Source organism: Xenopus laevis, chromosome 3S (genome assembly GCF_017654675.1).
Source record: "Xenopus laevis strain J_2021 chromosome 3S, Xenopus_laevis_v10.1, whole genome shotgun sequence".
NCBI classification, from domain to species: Eukaryota; Metazoa; Chordata; class Amphibia; order Anura; family Pipidae; genus Xenopus; species Xenopus laevis.
The window spans coordinates 127191814-127214114 of record NC_054376.1 but is presented as its reverse complement, the minus strand read 5'-3'; the positions used below and the strand labels follow the sequence as shown (position 1 = coordinate 127214114).

Below are 22301 nucleotides of genomic sequence, written 5' to 3'. Positions count from 1 at the left end.
AAGGTCAACGTATACACTACTACAGCGGTGGATACGGATTACGTAAAATATATGAATGCTGCTTGAAAAAAAGTAACTCAAGTGGTTTTTCTAGAGACGGTAATATTATGGATATTTAGACAGAATGTGAACAATGTCACACAGCTAGATGGCGGGTTGAAGAAAACAGTGTGCAAATAATGCCTACAAGGTCAACGTATACACTACTACAGCGGTGGATACGGATTACGTAAAATATATTATGGCTGCTTGAAAAAAGTCACTCCGGTGTTTTTTCTGGAGACGGTAATATTATGGATATTTAGACAGAATGTGAACAAGGTCACACAGCTAGATGGCGGGTTGAAGAAAACAGTGTGCAAATAATGCCTACAAGGTCAACGTATACACTACTACAGCGGTGGATACGGATTACGTAAAATATATTATGGCTGCTTGAAAAAAGTCACTCCGGTGTTTTTTCTGGAGACGGTAATATTATGGATATTTAGACAGAATGTGAACAAGGTCACACAGCTAGATGGCGGGTTGAAGAAAACAGTGTGCAAATAATGCCTACAGGGCAAATAATGCCTAAAAGGTCAACTTATACACTACTACAGCGGTAGTAAAATAAAAAAAGTAAAATAAAAAAAAATGAATATTAAAAAAAAAAAATTAAAGTTGGTGCTGCTGAACTACTAGGAGCAGCAGATTAGCACACCAGTCCCACTCCCCAACACTGCTAGACTAATAGCACTGGGCTCTTATAGTAGTAGTAGTAGTAAAACAACAAAAAAATAAATAAAAGCAGTCCTTACAAGGACTACTGTTATTGCAGCAGTCAGCAGATGAGATCAGAAGCAGGACAGCTGCCCACTGCAGCTACATACAGAGCACTGCAGTAGAAGGTAGATTACTAGCCAGCAAAGCTACCTAAGCTTAAATGTCCCTCAAACCCCTGCAGACTTCTGTCCCTCCAATAACAGAGCAGTATCAAAACGATTACTAGCCAGCAAACTTTCAACTGTCCCTGAAATCACTAACAGGCAGCAGCTCTCTCCCTACACTATCTCTTCAGCACACACAGGCAGAGTGAAAAAACGCTGCAGGGCTTCGGTTTTTATAGGGAAGGGGAGTGGTCCAGGGGAGAGCTTCCTGATTGGCTGCCATGTACCTGCTGGTCTGGGGTGAGAGGGCAAAAAAAAGCGCCAACAATGGCGAACCCAAAATGGCGAACGTCGCGCGACGTTCGCGAACTTCCGGCGAGCGCGAACACCCGATGTTCGCGCGAACAAGTTCGCCGGCGAACAGTTCGCGACATCTCTAGTAAAGGAAATCTAGGTAACTCTAGATAGAGGAGGAGAGGGTGAAATAGTCTGCTCAACATCGCTTTGAAATAGTGAAACAGCTAATTGTAAACAGTCCAGCACTAGCTTTATTTAATCCTGCACTACCCACTATGGTACTACAGATGCTTCAGACTATGGCATTGGTGCAGTTCTCACACAGATCCATGCTGATCATACAGAGAAAACTGTTGCATTTGCATTCAGAACACTTACAGAGACAGAGGGTAAGTTTTCAACTGTTGAAAAAGAAGCTCTAGTATGTGTTTGGGCAACATAAAAATGGAGAACCTACCTATGGGGTAGAGAATTTACCTTATGCACTGATCATAGCCCTTTAACTACACTGCTTACAACAAAGCGACTAGGAAGAGCTGGAATGCGTATAACTAGATGGTCAGCAAGGCTACTGAATTTCAACTACACAATGCAATACAAACCAGGTTTGAAAAATGTTACTGCTGATTGTTTTTCATGTTTACCTTTACCTGCAGCTTCTGATACACTGGGTGAGGACATAGAAGTTGTAGCATTGACTGATTTACTATCATCTACAGTTACAGCTGCTGTTTTAAGAAAGCTTGCCTCACATGTGCAATTCAAGTAAAACTACGGGACATCTTATAAAGCAAATGGCCAAATGCTGAGAAGAAACTCAGTCCTGATCTTCAACCTTTCTACAGGATTAGACATGAACTGTCCTTAGTAGATGGCTATGTTGTCCGTGGAGCTCACCGTTTACTGGTACCAGAGACCTTGCGAGAAAAGCTCATATAACTTGCACATGAGAGTCATCAAGGAATTGTACGTACAAAACAAAGACCACAAGAACTATACTGGTGGCCAGCAATGGATGCTGATTTGGTAACTGCCATTGATTCTTGTGTTACTTGTCAGAATCATGACAAAACAGCTATCACACATACACCACCACTTCAGCCAGTACCATTCCCTGATTCAGCATGGGAAAAACTTGCTATTGATATTGTGGGTCCTTTTACAGATGCTCCTATAGACTGTAGATTTGCTATAACCTTGATAGACTATTACAGTAAATGTCCTGAAATTGCATTTGTTTCTCATATAACATCAGCTACAGTAATAACATTTCTGTCTACAGTCTTCAGCAGAGAAGGTAATCCAAAGGAGTTAATATCAGACAACGGACCACAGTTTGTCTCATATGAGTTTGAATCCTTTCTGAGAGAGAGGAATATTGTGCATTGGAAATCTTCAGTGTATTACCCACAAGCAAATGGAGAAATCAAGTGATTCAACAGAAGTCTGAAAGAAGCACTACAGACAGCAAATCTTACTGGGTAATCTTGGAAAGTATTTACAACAGAGTTCCTACATAACTACAGAGCAACGCGCCATGCAACAACCCAATCATCTCCAGATGAATTATTACATGGCAGACAGATGCGCACTAAGTTACATGTTGCAGACATCAAACTTCCACAAAATACTGTGCCTACAAAATCATCTACTGCTGACATTGTGAAACGTCAACAAGCTAAATGCAAGGCTTATACTGACAGAAAACGTGGTGCAAGGAAAATGTCTCTCATTTCAAGTGGTGTAGTAAATTTAGATTGTCCTTGTTTCGGTATTCCTGGTTTCTTTCAGCCTGGATCTTTAATCAGAATTAAGAAACCAGGAATACTGAAACAAGGACAATCTAAATTTACTACACCACTTGAAGTGAGACACCAGCAAGGACCATACACATATGAACTGTCTGATGGACGCATATGGAATGCAAGTCATCTTGCTCCTGTTAGATATGACTTTGGAGAAGCTCCATTTGATGAAGGACATTTTCCTACTCCTGATGTCAACTGCAATGGGCCAGAAGAAAGTGAACCTATAAGGCGTACTGAGAGAACCAGAAAACTACCTGCATGGACCAAGGACTTTGGTAAATGTATAATATTGTTTTAAAATGCTTACTGTTTAATTGTTGCTGTTTATTATAGTTGTCCAAATGCTTTCCTACTATAGGGGGAATATGTGGTGTTTATACAAATGGCCTATAGATGTCACTTTGCTCAGACTTATACTGTGCATACTTCCTGGACAGCTTAAAAGTTAAAGTAAAAGTTACTGTTGTGTAATGCCTGCATGACTCTGCTAATAAAGCACTGTTATACTCTACTCATCCTCTGCTACCCAAAACACAACAACAACCCAGTTGGTTGAACCCTTTTGAGAAAGCAAAGTTGTATCTGGACTGGGAATCCAAGAAACAAGGACAAATGAATCTCTTAAAAGAACATGTTTGTATTTGGTTTATTGAGAAACAGCTATTTACACAAATTATAAATACAAATGATATGTACACCAGTGCAAAGCTCCCAGCATCCCTCACATGGGAGATATAGAGTGGCTTCATCTGGGGTGGACACCCTTTCATTCTGCCTACGGACATCTATGCAGGGCCACCATCAGAAACTTTGGAGTAAAGTTAATCATGTGGGGACCCCCATAAACACAAGCACGCAGTACCAACATTTCTGCCAGCAGATGGTGGCCCTGCATCTATATACAAGTACAGGTATAAAGTCAATGCCTCCATCCCAGGAAATGGCAAATCAACTGGTGGGATAGACCATGAAGCAGTGGAGACTCTCAAAGGAACCAGCCTCTGGAGAAGACAACTTTGGACACAGGAAATCAGGGAAGCCATAGGGTGTGGGGCATGTCAGTCTAAAAGAAAAAACATTAAACAATAAGAGCAAAATACCATATAATAATTAGAATATATATATATATATATATATATATATATATTATATATATATATATATATACCACTCCTTGTAGGTAGTGTCCAAGCTGGAATTGAACTCAGGACCCCAGTGTTGCAAGGCTGCCCAGTGACCCATGCATACAGTAGGAGGGGATAGTCCCTGTGGGTGGAGTCACTGTGTGTATATACAGTAGGAGGGGATAGTCCCTGTGGGTGGAGTCACTGTGTGTATATACAGTAGGAGGGAATAGTCCATGTGGGTGGAGTCACTGTGTGTTTATACAGTAGGAGGGGATAGTCCCTGTGGGTGGAGTCACTGTGTGTATATACAGTAGGAGGGGATAGTCCCTGTGGGTGGAGTCACTGTGTGTATATACAGTAGGAGGGGATAGTCCATGTGGGTGGAGTCACTGTGTGTATATACTGTAGGAGGGGATAGTCCATGTGGGTGCCTGTGAGGCCGTGATTGGACAAAGCTGTACATATATTTAATATTCACCTCATTTATTTTTTCTGGCAGGTGCCACAGAGGCAGCCGGCGAGGCCGTTGACAACTTGTACAACACACAGAATGATTTCTATGGCACTGGCAGTCAGGACGATGGAAAAGAGAGAAATGTTGAACACCGCCACATTATCTGGTTTCTCACACAATTGCCAGAGGTCCTTATTGAAGAGGTAACTCTCATTACTGCAAGAGAGACACAGAACAGACATGGTAAGTGGTGGTTACAGGGGTGAGGGGTGGTTACGGGGGGTGAGGGGTAAGTGGTGGTTACAGGAGGTGATCAGTAGGTGGTGGTTACAGGAGTGAGGGGTAGGTGCTGGTTACAGATACATGGGCATCTTAAAGGCACACTGTTATCACAAAGTGTGTATTTGCCCCTGCAAGCAATGTGCAATCAATGGTTAATAAATTGGTCATTGGAGGGAAATGTACCTGAAGTTTTTAATGTTGTCTTTGAAGATCTGTCCCCAAACCAATGCACCAGTAGAATTCCTGAACTCACAGACAGGCCCATAGACCATTCCAAAGGCAGACACAGTCAGGGCATATACTGCTCCAACCAACCCAATAGCTGCAAAGATGATGGACAGGAACATCTGAGGGAGACAAAGGGTTAAACAACTTAGACCTGATACATTATTACACAGCTCAGACCCTGAAGGGCCACAATATTCTCTTCAGCAGGAGATCAGCTTTCTTATCATCAAACCCAGGAACCTGCAGCCTGAAGGCTTTAACTCCCATCCATACCCAGTCCTTCAATTAGTATTTTACATTAGAGGTTCAGCAGCTCAATATCAGTAATAATCCAGGACTTCAAAGTTGTCCCCAGCCACTCCCCATCTTTGATCTTGTCAGGCATATTTTGTGTGTCAGTGGCACTGCACATGCTCAGTAATCTCTGGGCTGCTGCTGAGATGCTATGGTTAGGGGTTGTGGGAAATGATCACACCAGTAGTAGAACGTATGAGCTGATGCTACTGGGCTGGTTATTGATCAATTATGATGCAGACTGCACTGATTTCTATGCTGCTGTGTGAATCTGAATTAATTATCGGCCTTATATGGTGACATTTATATATATATAGGCTCAGTAAGTGACAGCAGCACAGATCATGTGCAATGAATCAACAGAAAAGAAGATGGGGCGCTACTGGGGCATCTTTGGAGACACAGATCTTCCCTGCTAAAGGGCTGGGGTCAGAGCCCTAGGCAAACCAGCTGGACAACCCCCCCCCCTGCGCATGGAGGGGAGAGGAAGGAGGGAGGGGTGAGTGATGGAGGGGAGAGGAGGGAGGGGTGAGTGGAGGAGGGAGGGTTGTGCAACAGAGGGGAGAGGAGGGAGGGTTGAGTGACAGAAGGGGGAGAGGTTTCGCGACGGAGGGGAGAGGAGGGAGGGGTGAACGACGGAGAGGAGGGAGGGTTGAGCAATGGAGGGGAGAGGAGGGAGGGTTGAGCAATGGAGGGAAGAGGAAGGAGGGTTGAGCGACGGAGGGAAGAGGAAGGAGGGTTGGGGGTGAGCGATGGAGGGAAGAGGAGGAAGGGGTGGGCGATGGAGGGGAGAGGAGGGAGGAAGGGTTGAGAAAGGAGGGAGAGTGATGGAGGGGAGAGGAGGGAGGGGTGAGCGATGGAGGGGAGAGAAGGGAGTGGGGTGTTGAGCGATGGAGGGGGAGGGTTGAGCAACGGAGAGGAGGGAGGGTTGAGCGAGGGAGGGGAGAGGAGGGAAGTGTGAGCGATGGAGGGGAAAGGAGTAAGGGGTGGTTGATGGAGGGGAGAGGAGGGAGGAAGGGGTGAGCAACAGAGGGGAGAGAAAGGGGGGCGAGCGATGGAGGGAGAGGAGGGTGGGAGCATGACGGAAGGGAGAGGGTGGTCCAAACACTGACTAAGGGTAGGCAGAAGACAATTTTAGAGGTAGCTGCCAAGCACCCCCCTATTATTGTGCCCTAGGGAGCTGCCTTACTTCCTACCCCTAGTTCTGGCCCTGGCTGGAGTTGCCTTGGGCTGGTACCGAAACCCCAAAACAAGAAGAAATTGAAGCCTAATTCTTTGTTGAGTTTTTAAGGGGAATGAGCCATTTCTTTGGTATTGCATATATAGTTCCTGTTGGCACTGGCACAGAAAGAAGGCAAATATACAGCATATATAAATATATAGTAGCTGAGGCTCATAAAAGACACTCTCATCAGACTACTCACCCCACAGCGATTGTTGCAGCAGTTTTTCCTTTGTCCCGTGGCCAGAATGTGAATGGCAGGAATCAGAACCTGCAGGGAGAAACAGAGATCATGGGATTTATTAATTAGAAAACCAGTCATCGTGGTCTTATTCTCCTCTTTATTCTGCATTTTTCAATTCAAGTTAATGGCACAAAAAAAGAAGTTCATTAGACAAGATTCTGTTTCGGGGGTTACATCCTCTTTAACCAAATACTTCAATATAAAAATAAATTTAAATGGTAAAACACATAATAAAATGCTAAACATTTTTGAAACCTTGGTAGGGCCACATATGCCCCGCCCCTCTGTCCTTAGGGTGTAGCAAATAGGAGGAGATGGCCAGGGTCCTGATTTTGACAAAGACAGTGGGGGGCAATTGTGGAATCACTTGCTTATAGACTTCTCAGTCAATATGGAGGCCCAGCATTAGATAGCTAAGTAGCACTCAGAACTGCCCTTGCAACCAGTTGGGCAGTGTCAGTCTACAATATCATTATTGTCAATGCTTCTGGTGCTCAGTCTGTGTCCTTCTTCCTTATGGCACCCACACATACATACACCCCAATGGTCAACCATATTCTACTTTATATGAAATACTAATTGTAAACTCAACTTCTCGTTTACAAGTCTAGAGACATTCCAGACATTGGTGGCAAGATGGAAGGGTTCCAAAACCAAGGCAAGAAACAATCTGAACTTACCAAGAAGCCCCCTCCAATGATCCCCCCAAGGTAGAGAACCTCAGGGGTCATCCTGCTGCCTGCATCTTGGATTGCCTCCACACCGAATCCAGGGAAGAGGAGTAAGATGTTGGCAATGATGCAGATGATGGAGAAGGGGAAGAGAGAGATCCCGATGAACTTGGAACACTTGCCGGTACACATGGTGGCAGGAAAAACAGCACAGAATGGTTTCAGACCTGTGTTTCCTGGGATTTATAGCCAGGCCTATCCCTGCAGATAAGATAAGTGGCAGTCATGGGATGCTGGAGTTTGGACTTTCTGTAGATAGATTGGGAGGATGACGTTTTTTCCATTTCACATGACTCTTAGCCAAACTCAGCCAGGCACGGCTCCCTATTCATCCCCACCCTGAGACAATGACACAGATCAATGTAGTATCACACAATCATTCCAAGCAACTTATCTACTCATAACATCAATTGTTACCCAAAATCCCAAAACATATCCCTTGCATTCTTATCTCTTCTTTGCCCCCCCCCAATGCAGAGGCCAATGCTGCCCCTGTTGTTAGTGCTCAGTGATCAGACAACAACATGACTGGGAACTGTAGTCAACAACTGGAAGGTCAAACAATGGAAGGGAGAAGGAGGATATTCTGGATATCAGCACCACAACCCCTCGGCCCATTTGAGGTCACTAAACCATTGCACCCAATAGGAATTTTCACTTTCATTAGACCACACTATTCGTAATTATTTTTTTTTTTAGGTATTTACAAAGAGCCATCAGATGATATACCTAAGGTTCCTTGGCTGCTAATTGGCTTATACCAGAGACTGACTTACCAATATTTTGTCACATATTAGTGTGGGACAGTAGTCCCCAAAATGTGGGGTTGCCCTTTTGGGAGGGCCTGAAAGAGTGTCGTAGCCGGCCTGTTAGGGTGAGATTTGGGGAGAATGCCTATTTGCTCTCCTAGATGTTTCTAAAATCCAACTTGAAGACCAGTTAGGGTGAGTTTGGGGAGAACGCCTATTTGCTGTCCTAGATATGTCTAAAAACCAGCTTGAAAGCCAGTTAAGGTGAGATTTAGGGAGAATGTCTATTTGCTCTCCTAGTTATTTCTAAAATCCATCTTGAAAGCCAGTTAGGGTGAGATTTGGGGAGAAGGCTTATTTGCTCTCCTAGATATTTCTAAAAACCCATCTTGAAGGCTAGTTAGGGTGAGACTTGGGGAGAACACCTATCTGCTCTCCTAGTTATTTCTAAAACCCAGATTGAAGGCCAGTTAGGATAAGAATTGGGAAGAACGCCTATTTGCTTTCCTAGATTTTCCTAAAACCCAGCTTGAAGGTCAGTTAGGGTGAGACTTGGGGAGAACGCCTATTTGCTCTCCTAGATATTTCTAAAACCCAGTTTGAAGGCCAGATAGGGTGAGATTTGAAAGAACGCCTATTTGCTCTCCTAGATATTTTTAAAACCCAGTTTGAAGGCCAGTTAGGGTGAGATTTGAAAGAACACCTATTTGCTCTTCTATATATTTCTAAAACCCAGCTTGAAGGCCAGTTAGGGTGAGATTTGGGGAGAACACCTATTTGCTCTCCTAGATATCTCTAAAACCCAGTTTGAAGGCCAGTTAGGGTGAGATTTGGAAGAACACCTATTTGCTGCTCTATATATTTCTAAAACCCAGCTTGAAGGCCAGTTAGGGTGAGACTTGGGAGAACACTTATTTGCTCTCCTAGATATTTCTAAACCCCAGTTTGAAGGTCAGTTAGGATGAGAATTGGGAAGAACGCCTATTCGCTTTCCTAGATGTTTCTATAACCCAGTTTGAAGGCCAGTTAGGGTGAGATTTGGGGAGAACACCTATTTGCTCTACTAGATGTTTCTAAACCCCAGCTTGAAGCCAGTTAGGGTGAGATTTGGGGAGAATGCCTATTTGCTCTCCTAGATATTTCTAAAACTCATCATTGAGGTCAGTTAGTGTGAGATTTGGGGAGAATGTCTCTTTAGGATACCCCGGAGAACCCAGCTTGGAGATGAGTTAGTATGGGATTTTGGGAGGTTTACTTATTGGCCGGCCTCGATATTCTTGGAACTTGAATGGCACAACGTTCTTTCCTATATTTGTATTATATTCCTGTATCTGTATTATAACTAAGGTAAACCTGACCAAAGGTTGGATATTCAAGGTGGGCAACCTTCTCCTGCTGCTTAGTCTTGTGCGGCACTACCACAATGTCATGACCTGGTCAGCAGTGGGGGTGTGACTTGTTTAGTCAGGTGATGCAAACTGTGCCTGTGAGATGCTGGAAGCCCCAGGAGACATCTGGGAAAGAAGGAGGACCTAGGAGGCACCTGCATTTGGCTCTGATACATAGGTAGATAGGCTAGACTAGGTAGATAGATAGGCTATCAAACACACTCTGGGAGAGCAAGATGGGAGCTGTGCCTGTAGAGGGCTTGGAGTTCCATCTCTAAAGTCAGACTGACCCACTGGCTGGTAATCTGCCCAGGTGGTGACCAACACAACCCAGGAACTGAACTGTAACAATACATATCCTACCGGGAGTCATTTGTAGGTACCATCATGGCTGTGCTAGTGGCCCAGCGTATACTGAGCTATAACCGTGCCTCAATAAGTGCCAGGAAAGGGTTACACGAGCATCGCTATATTCTAATCAATAAAGGATATTGATGATGTCGGTACACAGAGATATTACGGGGGCGGCTGTGTGACTGCGTTCAGCCATTAATGATCTCCAGCAGATCCAGACAATATTAACTCATGCCAGTCCCAGGCCTCTTCATCTGAATCCTTTGGGCCAAGTCGGATCCAGCCTTTATGTCAGTTGACTTCAAACACAATGTGACAAAAGTTGTCGTTTATCCAGATTCCGCTATTTATTTAACAAATACAGATAATATTCCCGGGTGGGGCCCTCCTTCCATGTTTGCTGAGAGATAACCTGTTTATATAAAGGTTCCAGCAGGCTGCTGAGCAAATACTGAGCGTTCCTACTATAATAAACCAGTGCTGCTTATGTGGACAGATTAAACCTGAAGTGGATGAGAAACAGAAATGGCAGTTAGGTTAGGTACATTTCCCCTTTAAAGAGGATGAGCCACTAATAAATCTACCCCTGGTTGGTTTACTGGATTGAAAACTGGTTACTAGGGTCGAAATGACCCCAGCAACCATGCATTTATTTGAATAAGAGACTGGAGAGGCCTGGATAGAAAGATGAGTAATAAAATTAGCAATAAATGTGTAGACTTACAGAGCGTTTGTTTTGTAGATGGGTTCAGTGACCACCATTTGAAAGCTTGAAAGAACCAGAAGAGAAAGGTAAATCGTTAAAAAAACGAAAGAAAAATACATAACGAAAGCCAATTGGAAAGTTGCTTAGAATTGGTCATTCTAAGGGCTCTTACAGACTAACGTTTGAAGCTGCGCTCTCCTGCGTTCCGTTTTTATGCGTTCAGCCGCAGGGGATCACAGTAGACGCATTCAGTTTTTTTCAATGGGGCTGTACTCACACAGGTGCATGTAGGCGCCAAACGCAGGTTGAGACGCAACATGCTGCATTTTTCCTGCGTTCGGTGCCTACACGCGCCTGTGTGAGTACAGCCCCATTGAAAAAAACTGAATGCGTCTACTCCTGCGCTCCCCTGTGGCTGAACGCATAAAAACGGAACGCAGGAGAGCGCAGCTTCAAACGCTCGTCTGTAAGAGCCCTTAAACACATTAAAAGTTAATTCGAAGGCGAACCGCCCTTTTAAATACCGTAACTCCTATTTGCATTGATTACACCTGTTACGGGTTATCTCCACCAGAAGCTGCAGATAAGGAGGAACAATTGTTATAAAAAAGCTAATAATAAATGGGGAGTGTCAGTGCAGCATCCAATCAGAACGTGGAACGATTCCACCCTCAGACATTTGAACCTTCTGCACCCCTGGGATCGGTGCTGCATCATCATAATAAAATAGACGTGTATGTGATTTCTGGTGTTTTTCTAAATCCAGCAACTTCTGTGCAGAGTTGTGCCCATGCAACTGCCACGCAAATTTACTGGCGTCAGTACATGCAGCTTAATAACTGCACAATGCAACCGCCTGCCTGACAAATGCACTTTTATATAATGGGGACAGGGCACCCCAGAATTAATACCTGCCTCGAGATGTTACTTCCTCGGCCCCCTTTCAGTGTTGCACCGACACCTATAACATTGTGTTCAGGCCCCGGAGACATTGTGTGTGATGTGTGTGACGTGTGTGACGTGTGTGATGTGGAAAATGGGTGCAGCAAGTCACACAGAGGAAATCTTGTCTTTACTCACACGCAACATCAACAACATTTCAAAGGCCATTTAGCTGTCCTGGGGCAAATGCTGTGTTTAAGGGGTGAGTGGTGGGACACCCGACCCATCACAAAAGGGGCAGAGTGGGGGCTTGCGCCAGTCTATTAATTTAGGCACCGGAAGCCGGCAGTGCCAGGTTACAGGCGGGGGAATAGAGAGCAAGAGAATATCTCAACCTGGACCCACCCGTAACCCGAAGATTTTGTGCAGGAGCCGCCCTAACCCATCCGGGTCTCATGTGTTTTGAGTCAGCCCAAACATCACTAACCTAGATGCCTCCTCCCACCACTCTCACAATACAGTGCTGACTAACACTGTTACTACAGGCACCATCTCTCCCTACTATACCTGCTATCCCACAGTCACACTCCCTTCCCAGAGACAATTATCCACTGTTACTATAGACACCATCTCTCCCTACTATACCTGCTATCCCACAGTCACACTCCCTTCCCAGAGACTATTATCTACTGTTATTATAGGCACCATCTCTCCCTACTATACCTGCTATCCCACAGTCACACTCCCTTCCCAGAGACTATTATCCACTGTTACTATAGGCACCATCTCTCCCTACTATACCTGCTATCCCACAGTCACACTCCCTTCCCAGAGACTATTATCCACTGTTACTATAGACACCATCTCTCCCTACTATACCTGCTATCCCACAGTCACACTCCCTTCCCAGAGACTATTATCCACTGTTACTATAGACACCATCTCTCCCTACTATACCTGCTATCCCACAGTCACACTCCCTTCCCAGAGACTATTATCCACTGTTACTATAGGTACCATCTCTCCCTACTATACCTGCTATCCCACAGTCACACTCCCTTCCCAGAGACTATTATCCACTGTTACTATAGGCACCATCTCTCCCTACTATACCTGCTATCCCACAGTCACACTCCCTTCCCAGAGACTATTATCCACTGTTACTATAGGCACCATCTCTCCCTACTATACCTGCTATCCCACAGTCACACTCCCTTCCCAGAGACTATTATCCACTGTTACTATAGACACCATCTCTCCCTACTATACCTGCTATCCCACAGTCACACTCCCTTCCCAGAGACTATTATCCACTGTTACTATAGGTACCATCTCTCCCTACTATACCTGCTATCCCACAGTCACACTCCCTTCCCAGAGACTATTATCCACTGTTACTATAGGCACCATCTCTCCCTACTATACCTGCTATCCCACAGTCACACTCCCTTCCCAGAGACTATTATCCACTGTTACTATAGGCACCATCTCTCCCTACTATACCTGCTATCCCACAGTCACACTCCCTTCCCAGAGACTATTATCCACTGTTACTATAGACACCATCTCTCCCTACTATACCTGCTATCCCACAGTCACACTCCCTTCCCAGAGACTATTATCCACTGTTACTATAGACACCATCTCTCCCTACTATACCTGCTATCCCACAGTCACACTCCCTTCCCAGAGACTATTATCCACTGTTACTATAGGTACCATCTCTCCCTACTATACCTGCTATCCCACAGTCACACTCCCTTCCCAGAGACTATTATCCACTGTTACTATAGGCACCATCTCTCCCTACTATACCTGCTATCCCACAGTCACACTCCCTTCCCAGAGACTATTATCCACTGTTACTATAGGCACCATCTCTCCCTACTATACCTGCTATCCCACAGTCACACTCCCTTCCCAGAGACTATTATCCACTGTTACTATAGACACCATCTCTCCCTACTATACCTGCTATCCCACAGTCACACTCCCTTCCCAGAGACTATTATCCCACTGTTACTATAGACACCATCTCTCCCTACTATACCTGCTATCCCACAGTCACACTCCCTTCCCAGAGACTATTATCCACTGTTACTATAGGCACCATCTCTCCCTACTATACCTGCTATCCCACAGTCACACTCCCTTCCCAGAGACTATTATCCACTGTTACTATAGGCACCATCTCTCCCTACTATACCTGCTATCCCACAGTCACACTCCCTTCCCAGAGACTATTATCCACTGTTACTATAGACACCATCTCTCCCTACTATACCTGCTATCCCACAGTCACACTCCCTTCCCAGAGACTATTATCCCACTGTTACTATAGACACCATCTCTCCCTACTATACCTGCTATCCCACAGTCACACTCCCTTCCCAGAGACTATTATCCCACTGTTACTATAGACACCATCTCTCCCTACTATACCTGCTATCCCACAGTCACACTCCCTTCCCAGAGACTATTATCCACTGTTACTATAGACACCATCTCTCCCTACTATACCTGCTATCCCACAGTCACACTCCCTTCCCAGAGACTATTATCCACTGTTACTATAGGCACCATCTCTCCCTACTATACCTGCTATCCCACAGTCACACTCCCTTCCCAGAGACTATTATCCCACTGTTACTATAGGCACCATCTCTCCCTACTATACCTGCTATCCCACAGTCACACTCCCTTCCCAGAGACTATTATCCACTGTTACTATAGACACATCTCTCCCTACTATACCTGCTATCCCACAGTCACACTCCCTTCCCAGAGACTATTATCCACTGTTACTATAGACACCATCTCTCCCTACTATACCTGCTATCCCACAGTCACACTCCCTTCCCAGAGACTATTATCCACTGTTACTATAGGCACCATCTCTCCCTACTATACCTGCTATCCCACAGTCACACTCCCTTCCCAGAGACTATTATCCCACTGTTACTATAGGCACCATCTCTCCCTACTATACCTGCTATCCCACAGTCACACTCCCTTCCCAGAGACTATTATCCACTGTTACTATAGACACATCTCTCCCTACTATACCTGCTATCCCACAGTAACACTGCTGCAATTGCTGCCACGCTAGTTTTACAATGAAAAAGAATATAATTGGTTAATGAAGTTGTTTGGAAATCCTCTAAACACAACACTGAGCCTCATGAGAAGGAAGACAACAAGTATTTAGTCACTAAATGTTTATGGCTTGATGATACTGTATCTCTTTACAGATCAGCAGAATGACTTTACATCAGGCAGAATATGGAAAGATTTATCACTAGTTCCGTGTAAGTGACATCACAACTGTTACACAACATTCTTTCCTAAAGCCGTCAAAGTTTCATCTATTGATCTGCTGCTCAGTCACACTGGTAACACACAGTGGCAGCCAAATACTTTGTGTCGGGGGGTCAATGTGCCTTCAGTTTTTTTGTGCTTTTTTCTCTCCAGCCCCTAAATGGCTCTGAGCCAGGGGCAGCGAAACATACGGCTCAGAGGGAATCCTATCACTGTGGGACACACACACAAAGTTTGCTGGCTGCAGTTCTCACCCATATCCAGGTACTTCCCCCCCCCCACCTGGGCACATCTGTTTGTGACTATGAGTGTGACAGTGAGTGTGTGACAGTGAGTGTGTGACAGTGAGTGTGTGACAGTGAGTGCAACAGCAAAGGGAAACCCCTGGGATGGAGCCACACTAGTGCCCAGGGAAGTTAACTGCAGTTAGGGTGGGATGTATGAATTCTTACCTAAGTAAACAAGAAATCAATATGATTCATTTAAAGGATAAGTAAACCTTTAAAATAAATTAATGTGTAATTGACGAGGGGGCTATTCTAAGCATTTTTGTAATTTACATCCATTTATTTTGTTTTTATTCCAAGATATTAAGGGATACATGTACTGTTAATATGAATGAATTTTGTTACAACAGCGCCACCTGCTGGTCAGTTTCCCACCAGTCTGACCAGCAAGTAGTCAAGGAAGTTGTCAGGAGAAAGAAAGAGGCTGATGTTCTTCTGCTTAGGAAAAGAATTAGAAACCTTTCTCACATCTTTCCTAAGCAGAAGAACTTCAGAGCAGCCTCTTTCTTTCCCCTGACAATTTCCTTGTCTACTTGGTGGTCAGAAAATTTTACATTCACTTATTTTAAAGGTTTACTTATCATTTAATCAGGAAAGCCCTTAGATTACTACATGTACACTCAGTGTAGCAGCCTTGGTGCCAGTACACGTTATTTAATATCCTCACTGTAGCAGACTGGGTGTCGTTGGTCCATTGATATAGTCCCTAAAGCAGCCCAGGAACCTCTGTAACTCCTGCTGATTGTCAGACCCTTTACCTCAATGACCACTGTACCAGCTTTTGGGAGCAGCAAGCTTGGAGTAACTGGGCAGAAAGATCTAACCACTTATAATCACACATTTGCCGTGGCAGGAATTTTTCTGTATGGATAGTCTTTATTACAGTCCTACTATGAGAATAGGCAGTAGGCAGACCTTGCCGGGCACAGCATTTTCTCGCTCCTTAGTTATTCTTTGTCTCTTGTTGAGCAAGTTGCCCATGCTTTATGACCCTAAATGGTGGCCCATGCCCAGGTATTATCACATCTGCCACCTTTAGTATGGCTGCTCTGCTGTCCTCCTGCCTCTCTGGATCTTCACTTAATGGCCGCCAACTATCTCCATCTCCTTCCCGCTCAAAGAGGTCTCCGGCCACTACAACGGTCCCTAGAGAGGTGCCAGGCACAAGGAGCGAGATATCACTTCCCGTGTGACCAGGAGTAGCCACCACTTCCAGTCCCTCTCCTCCAGGCAACACGTAAGGGACTCCAGCACGGAAGTCGTGAGCCACATAGTAACCGTTGCGCCACAGATCATAGGACACCAGGATCTCTGCGTGAGAGAAAAGGTTAAGGTTTCCCACATGGTCAGAGTGTCCGTGGGTGCAGATCACATGGGTGACGTCAGCAGGAGCTACACCCTGATTCTGAAGAGACTGAAGAAGGGAATCGCGGGACCACGGCCCTGCAGTGTCAACCAGCACAGTCAGAGGTCCCTGTATGAGGGTGACCGAGCCGTCTGCCTGGAACATGTCCCCTCCCACATCTTTGGAATAACCCTCCAGAAGAACATGGACCGAGTGCGGGGAACCAGGAATATGACTGGACTCCAGGGGTGCAGTTTGGTACTGTAATGGGGGAAAGACACAGAGTCAGCAAATATTATGTGTGACTAGTAAATTCCCTATCCAGGGCTTTGCTTTACTAGTCAAAGAGGCTGATACATTAGATAGGTATAAGGAAGGGTCGGATGCTTTATTCACCAGTAGCTCCTCCCAGCAGACAGGAGGGAGCCAATGAGATTAGAGGAGGGAAAGGGGTGTTACAGGGAGAGCTGGGAAGTGAATCAGGGGTACAGGCTGATACATTAGATAGGTACAAGGAAGGGTCGGATGCTTTATTCACCAGTAGCTCCTCCCAGCAGACAGGAGGGAGCCAATGAGATTAGAGGAGGGAAAGGGGTGTTACAGGGAGAGCTGGGAAGTGAATCAGTGGTACAGGCTGATACATTAGATAGGTATAAGAAGGGGTTGGATGGTGTTTAGCAAGTGAGGGAATACAGGGATATGGGAGAGAGCTCATAGTACAAGTTGATCCAGGGACTGGTCCCATTGCCATTTTGGAGTCAGGAAGGAATTTTTCCCCCTCTGAGGCAAATTGGAGAGGCTTCAGATGGGTTTTTGCCTTCCTCTGGATCAACTGGCAGTTAAAAGGTTGCACTTGATGGACGTGTGTCTTTTTTCAACCTAACTTACTATGTTACTATATTAAAGGGGCGGTTCACTTTTAAGTTCGCTTTTAGTATATTATAGAATGGCTGATTCTCTTTTTCATAGTTTTTGAATTATTTCCCTTCTTCTTCTTACTCTTTCTAACTTTCAAATGGGGGTCACTGACCCCATCTAAAAAACAAATGCTCTGTAAGGCTACAAATGTATTGTTATTGCTACTTTTTATTCCTCCTCTTTCTATTCAGGCCTCTCCTATTCCTATTCCAGTCTCTAATTCAAATCAGTGCATGGTTGCTAGGGAAATTTGGACTCTACAAACCAGAGTGTTGAAATTACTGGAGAGCTGCTGAATAAAAAGCTAAATAAATCAAAAGCCACAAATAATGAAAACCTCTCTTGATACTAAAAAAATACTAAAAGTTAATCTAGAGGTGCACAATTCCTTTAATACTGTACAGAATTTACACAAACCTTATCTCACAGCAAGCATTCCCCATTCTTTCTGTAGGAATATTCTCCTTCCAGCCTGGCCAGAACAAACATCAAAACTGGAAAGGGGGCTGCTGGGTAATTTGGCATTTTTAATAAAGTCCCACCAAGGGGACCCCTAAGTAGTGGTGGTGTCCCAGGGCAAATGCATTTTTAAAGGCTTCCCTAAAAAAGTCCTACATAGGGATGTTTAACTGACCTGCAAAGAAATAGTTGCATTTGCCTGGAGGGAAGCCATACTGCTGATCACGTAACACCGCTGAATTGCGACTGGACGGCAAGCTCACGCCCCCAGACAATCTGATTGGTACAGACCTGCACGCGTCCTCACCGCCTTCCGTACGCTTGCGCGTTGTCTACTCTTGCGTTCCATTTAACCAGGAAGTTGCGTTCCACCTCAAGTCCTAAGAGGAATGTAATGACAAAGTGAAGTGTCTCGTCTTACTCACCACCCCATGGAAATCCGTCATTTAAGATGGAAAAAATGTCCATTTCCCTGCCAGGACCTGTGAGCTCAGAGCGCGGGGCCGGAAGTTTACCTGCCAACCGGAAGTAGCCTGGAGACATTGTGAAAAGAGGGAGCTGGGGTGGGACTGGAGTGGGTTATTGTGTTCTGAAGAGTTTCTGACTGGGCTGGTGCTGAAAGGTCTGGGAGCCACGAGGGAAGGGCTGAACTGGGGGATACGGGCAACAGTCCTTTAAATGCACCCCTAGAACTTTAGCTTCCCCCCTGTAAAGTGTTAATCACTTACTGGTGTCTGACTCCTGAAACAGTGGGCTCCTCTGTTAAAAAAAAAAGTTTTCCCTTGCTAAATTCTCTTGGGAGTCAGAACCAGCAGTGCAGCCGAAGTCATGGGCATGTGGGGGTGGTAATCCCTCCCAGCAGCCCTGAGCCAGGTTGGAGGTGTTCCAGACAAATCAGGCTACAAATTTAAAGGATATACGACAAAAAGAGCAGGACTGTCCGACACTCAAACGGATCCACAGGACCAAAATATTTTTAGTTAAAAAATCAATTTATTAGTCAAAGTCAAAAAATGTATACTTGCATCTCCACCAGAGCCGGGCCAACCCGGCCATGGCGCCGGCTCAGTGCGCGCTCAACTGGTCATGCGCAAAACTTGGCACAAAATGAGGTGTGCGCATGCGCAGAAGCGCATTTATGCGAAAGATACCAGTGGCAGTCGGGGAGAGACGGGGTAGGCGACAGAGCAGGTACGTGCCTGGTGCCCCCCCCCAGCTTTGTGCCCTAGGCACGTGCCTACTCTGCTTACCCCTAGATCTCCATCCGCCCCGCACGTTTCATACCCGCAAGGACACTTAATCATGGGCTGTGGGTAGGGTCGCCACCTTTTCTGGAAAAAGAATACCAGCCTTCCTATAGTTTATGGGTTTTCCCTATAAATAACATTGGCATCAACCAACATTTTTACCGGCCAGGCCAGTAAAATACCGGTCGGGTGGCAAATAGGGTTTTAACCGGCCTGGCCTGTTAAAATGATGGTTGATCCCACTGTTATGAAAAGGGAAAAAAGTTAATTATATCTGAAGGCCGGTATTTTTTTTCCCAGAAAAGGTGGCAACCGTAGCTATGGGCTACTAATTTAAAGCACAGACGGGTTTTAGTTTTTGGGCTGGTTTGCGCTTTGGAAACCATCCAAAGTTTTTTTTTTGCCCTAATGTGCCAAGCCTGTGTCTCCCAATGCATGTTGGGTAATGTAGTTTTTGTTTAACCATTTGTCGACTGCCAAGTTTAACGTAAGAATACAATACCCAGCATGCAATGGGACTGACTTGTGTAGAAGTCTTGAGTTACCTGATTTCTGGCTCTGTAGCCCAGTTTCCCGTCCCTTAAGCATTCTCGCATTTTACTGTGACTTTCCTCAATTTCATACAATTTTGGGGCCAAAATCTGCCGGCCACCAAAAATGTCTAGAGCATACCTCCCAACTGTCCTGTTTTAAACGAGGCCGTCCAGATTTTGAAAGATCAACCCGCAGTCCTGCATTTGTACTGAAATTTCCCTGCATTACAACCTGTTTATGTTGTGTACAGATATATCGTCATTTTTTTGAATAGCCTACTGGGTAATCTAGCAGAGAGTGGACTCTGGGCATCATGTTAGACCACTTGACTTACTGAAAGGTTTGGTTTTGGCCAGAAAAATTAAATGACGAGTGTAAGGTTTAATTATGTATTTATATACTGTATGATCCACCAATCAGGATCCTGTCAGTAATGGCATAAAACTAAAGGAGCCATCTTGGGTGATGTTGAGATTCTTCCCAGGTAACATATCTACATTTCCCCCTGCTATAGTTCCAGGGGTACACAGGGTACAAATAAGCACTCACCCCAAATCTCCCCCTAACTGACCTTCAGACTGGGCCCCCTTAGCTCATAACAAGGTTACAGATATATAGAAACATTGGGGTGTCACCCTGCTATAGTTCCAGGGGTACCCAGGGTACAAATAAGCACTCACCCCAAATCTCCCCCTAACTGACCTTCAGACTGGGCCCCCTTAGCTCATAACAAGGTTACAGATATATAGAAACATTGGGGTAACAGTCACCCTGCTATAGTTCCAGGGGTACCCAGGGTACAAATAAGCACTCACCCCAAATCTCCCCCTAACTGACCTTCAGGCTGGGCCCCCTTAGCTCATAACAAGGTTACAGATATATAGAAACATTGGGGTGTCACCCTGCTATAATTCCAGGGGTACCCAGGGCACAAATAAAGACTCACCCCAAATCCCCCCCTAACTGGCCTTCAGACTGGGCCCCCTTAGCTCATAACAAGGTTACAGATATATAGAAACATTGGGGTGTCACCCTGCTATAGTTCCAGGGGTACCCAGGGTACAAATAAACACTCACCCCAAATCTCCCCCTAACTGACCTTCAGACTGGGCCACCTTAGCTCATAACAAGGTTACAGATATATAGAAACATTGGGGTGTCACCCTGCTATAGTTCCAGGGGTACCCAGGGTACAAATAAGCCCTCACCCCAAATCTCCCCCTAACTGACCTTCAGGCTGGGCCCCCTTAGCTCATAACAAGGTTACAGATATATAGAAACATTGGGGTGTCACCCTGCTATAGTTCCAGGGGTACCCAGGGTACAAATAAGCACTCACCCCAAATCTCCCCCTAACTGACCTTCAGACTGGGCCCCCTTAGCTCATAACAAGGTTACAGATATATAGAAACATTGGGGTAACAGTCACCCTGCTATAGTTCCAGGGGTACCCAGGGTACAAATAAGCACTCACCCCAAATCTCCCCCTAACTGACCTTCAGGCTGGGCCCCCTTAGCTCATAACAAGGTTACAGATATATAGAAACATTGGGGTGTCACCCTGCTATAATTCCAGGGGTACCCAGGGCACAAATAAAGACTCACCCCAAATCCCCCCCTAACTGGCCTTCAGACTGGGCCCCCTTAGCTCATAACAAGGTTACAGATATATAGAAACATTGGGGTGTCACCCTGCTATAGTTCCAGGGGTACCCAGGGTACAAATAAACACTCACCCCAAATCTCCCCCTAACTGACCTTCAGACTGGGCCACCTTAGCTCATAACAAGTTTACAGATATATAGAAACATTGGGGTGTCACCCTGCTATAGTTCCAGGGGTACCCAGGGTACAAATAAGCCCTCACCCCAAATCTCCCCCTAACTGACCTTCAGGCTGGGCCCCCTTAGCTCATAACAAGGTTACAGATATATAGAAACATTGGGGTGTCACCCTGCTATAGTTCCAGGGGTACCCAGGGTACAAATAATCACTCACCCCAAATCTCCCCCAAACTGACCTTCAGACTGGGCCCCCTTAGCTCATAACAAGGTTACAGATATATAGAAACATTGGGGTGTCACCCTGCTATAGTTCCAGGGGTACCCAGGGTACAAATAAGCACTCACCCCAAATCTCCCCCTAACTGACCTTCAGGCTGAACCCCATCAGATTCTCTTGTTGCACATGAATAAAGATACAGCCATTGCGCAGTCGCATTGTTCCCACGGGGTCCATGTTTCACATGACGTTTCTGTGATCCCCTGAGCAATTCCGGGGGTGACTAATGGAGACGTCAGCGTTACACTTACATTAGATCGGGGGTGAAAACCCTCGGCCCCTCTCCTGGTTATCACACGACACAATACAGAGTGAGGCCGCAGGGCAGCTTGTCAGCAGGAGATAAGGACATTTCCAATTACAATGGGGTTTATCGTGACCTGGAAACGTGTAGCGAGTCGGAACTGATGGGATTTGAAAAAGGCACTCGGCACAGTATGAAATTCATTCTTATAAACGAAAATGGAAAAGTGGACGTCTGACACCCGGCTGCAAAA

The 22301-nt window shown here is 45.4% G+C and overlaps 2 protein-coding genes across 2 annotated transcripts; both read right to left on the bottom strand.

Annotated features, from left to right (window-relative positions):
* Positions 1–3606: 3606 nt before the first annotated feature.
* On the bottom strand, positions 3607–10920 carry LOC733301 (transmembrane 4 L6 family member 5). The gene is made up of 7 exons (XM_041588941.1): positions 10772–10920; positions 10057–10550; positions 7506–7757; positions 6784–6852; positions 5021–5184; positions 4580–4771; positions 3607–4037 (listed from the first exon to the last, which is right to left on the bottom strand). The coding sequence occupies exons 3-6, from the start codon at positions 7686–7688 to the stop codon at positions 4585–4587; spliced, it is 603 nt and encodes a 200-aa protein (XP_041444875.1). The 5' UTR covers positions 7689–7757; positions 10057–10550; positions 10772–10920; the 3' UTR covers positions 3607–4037; positions 4580–4584.
* Positions 10921–16096: 5176 nt separating this feature from the next.
* LOC108703514 (metallo-beta-lactamase domain-containing protein 1-like) lies at positions 16097–22000 on the bottom strand. The gene is made up of 3 exons (XM_041588940.1): positions 21895–22000; positions 18138–18342; positions 16097–16846 (listed from the first exon to the last, which is right to left on the bottom strand). Exons 2-3 carry the CDS (start codon positions 18174–18176, stop codon positions 16184–16186), a joined length of 702 nt encoding a protein of 233 aa, XP_041444874.1. The 5' UTR covers positions 18177–18342; positions 21895–22000; the 3' UTR covers positions 16097–16183.
* Between the last annotated feature and the right edge of the window lie 301 nt (positions 22001–22301).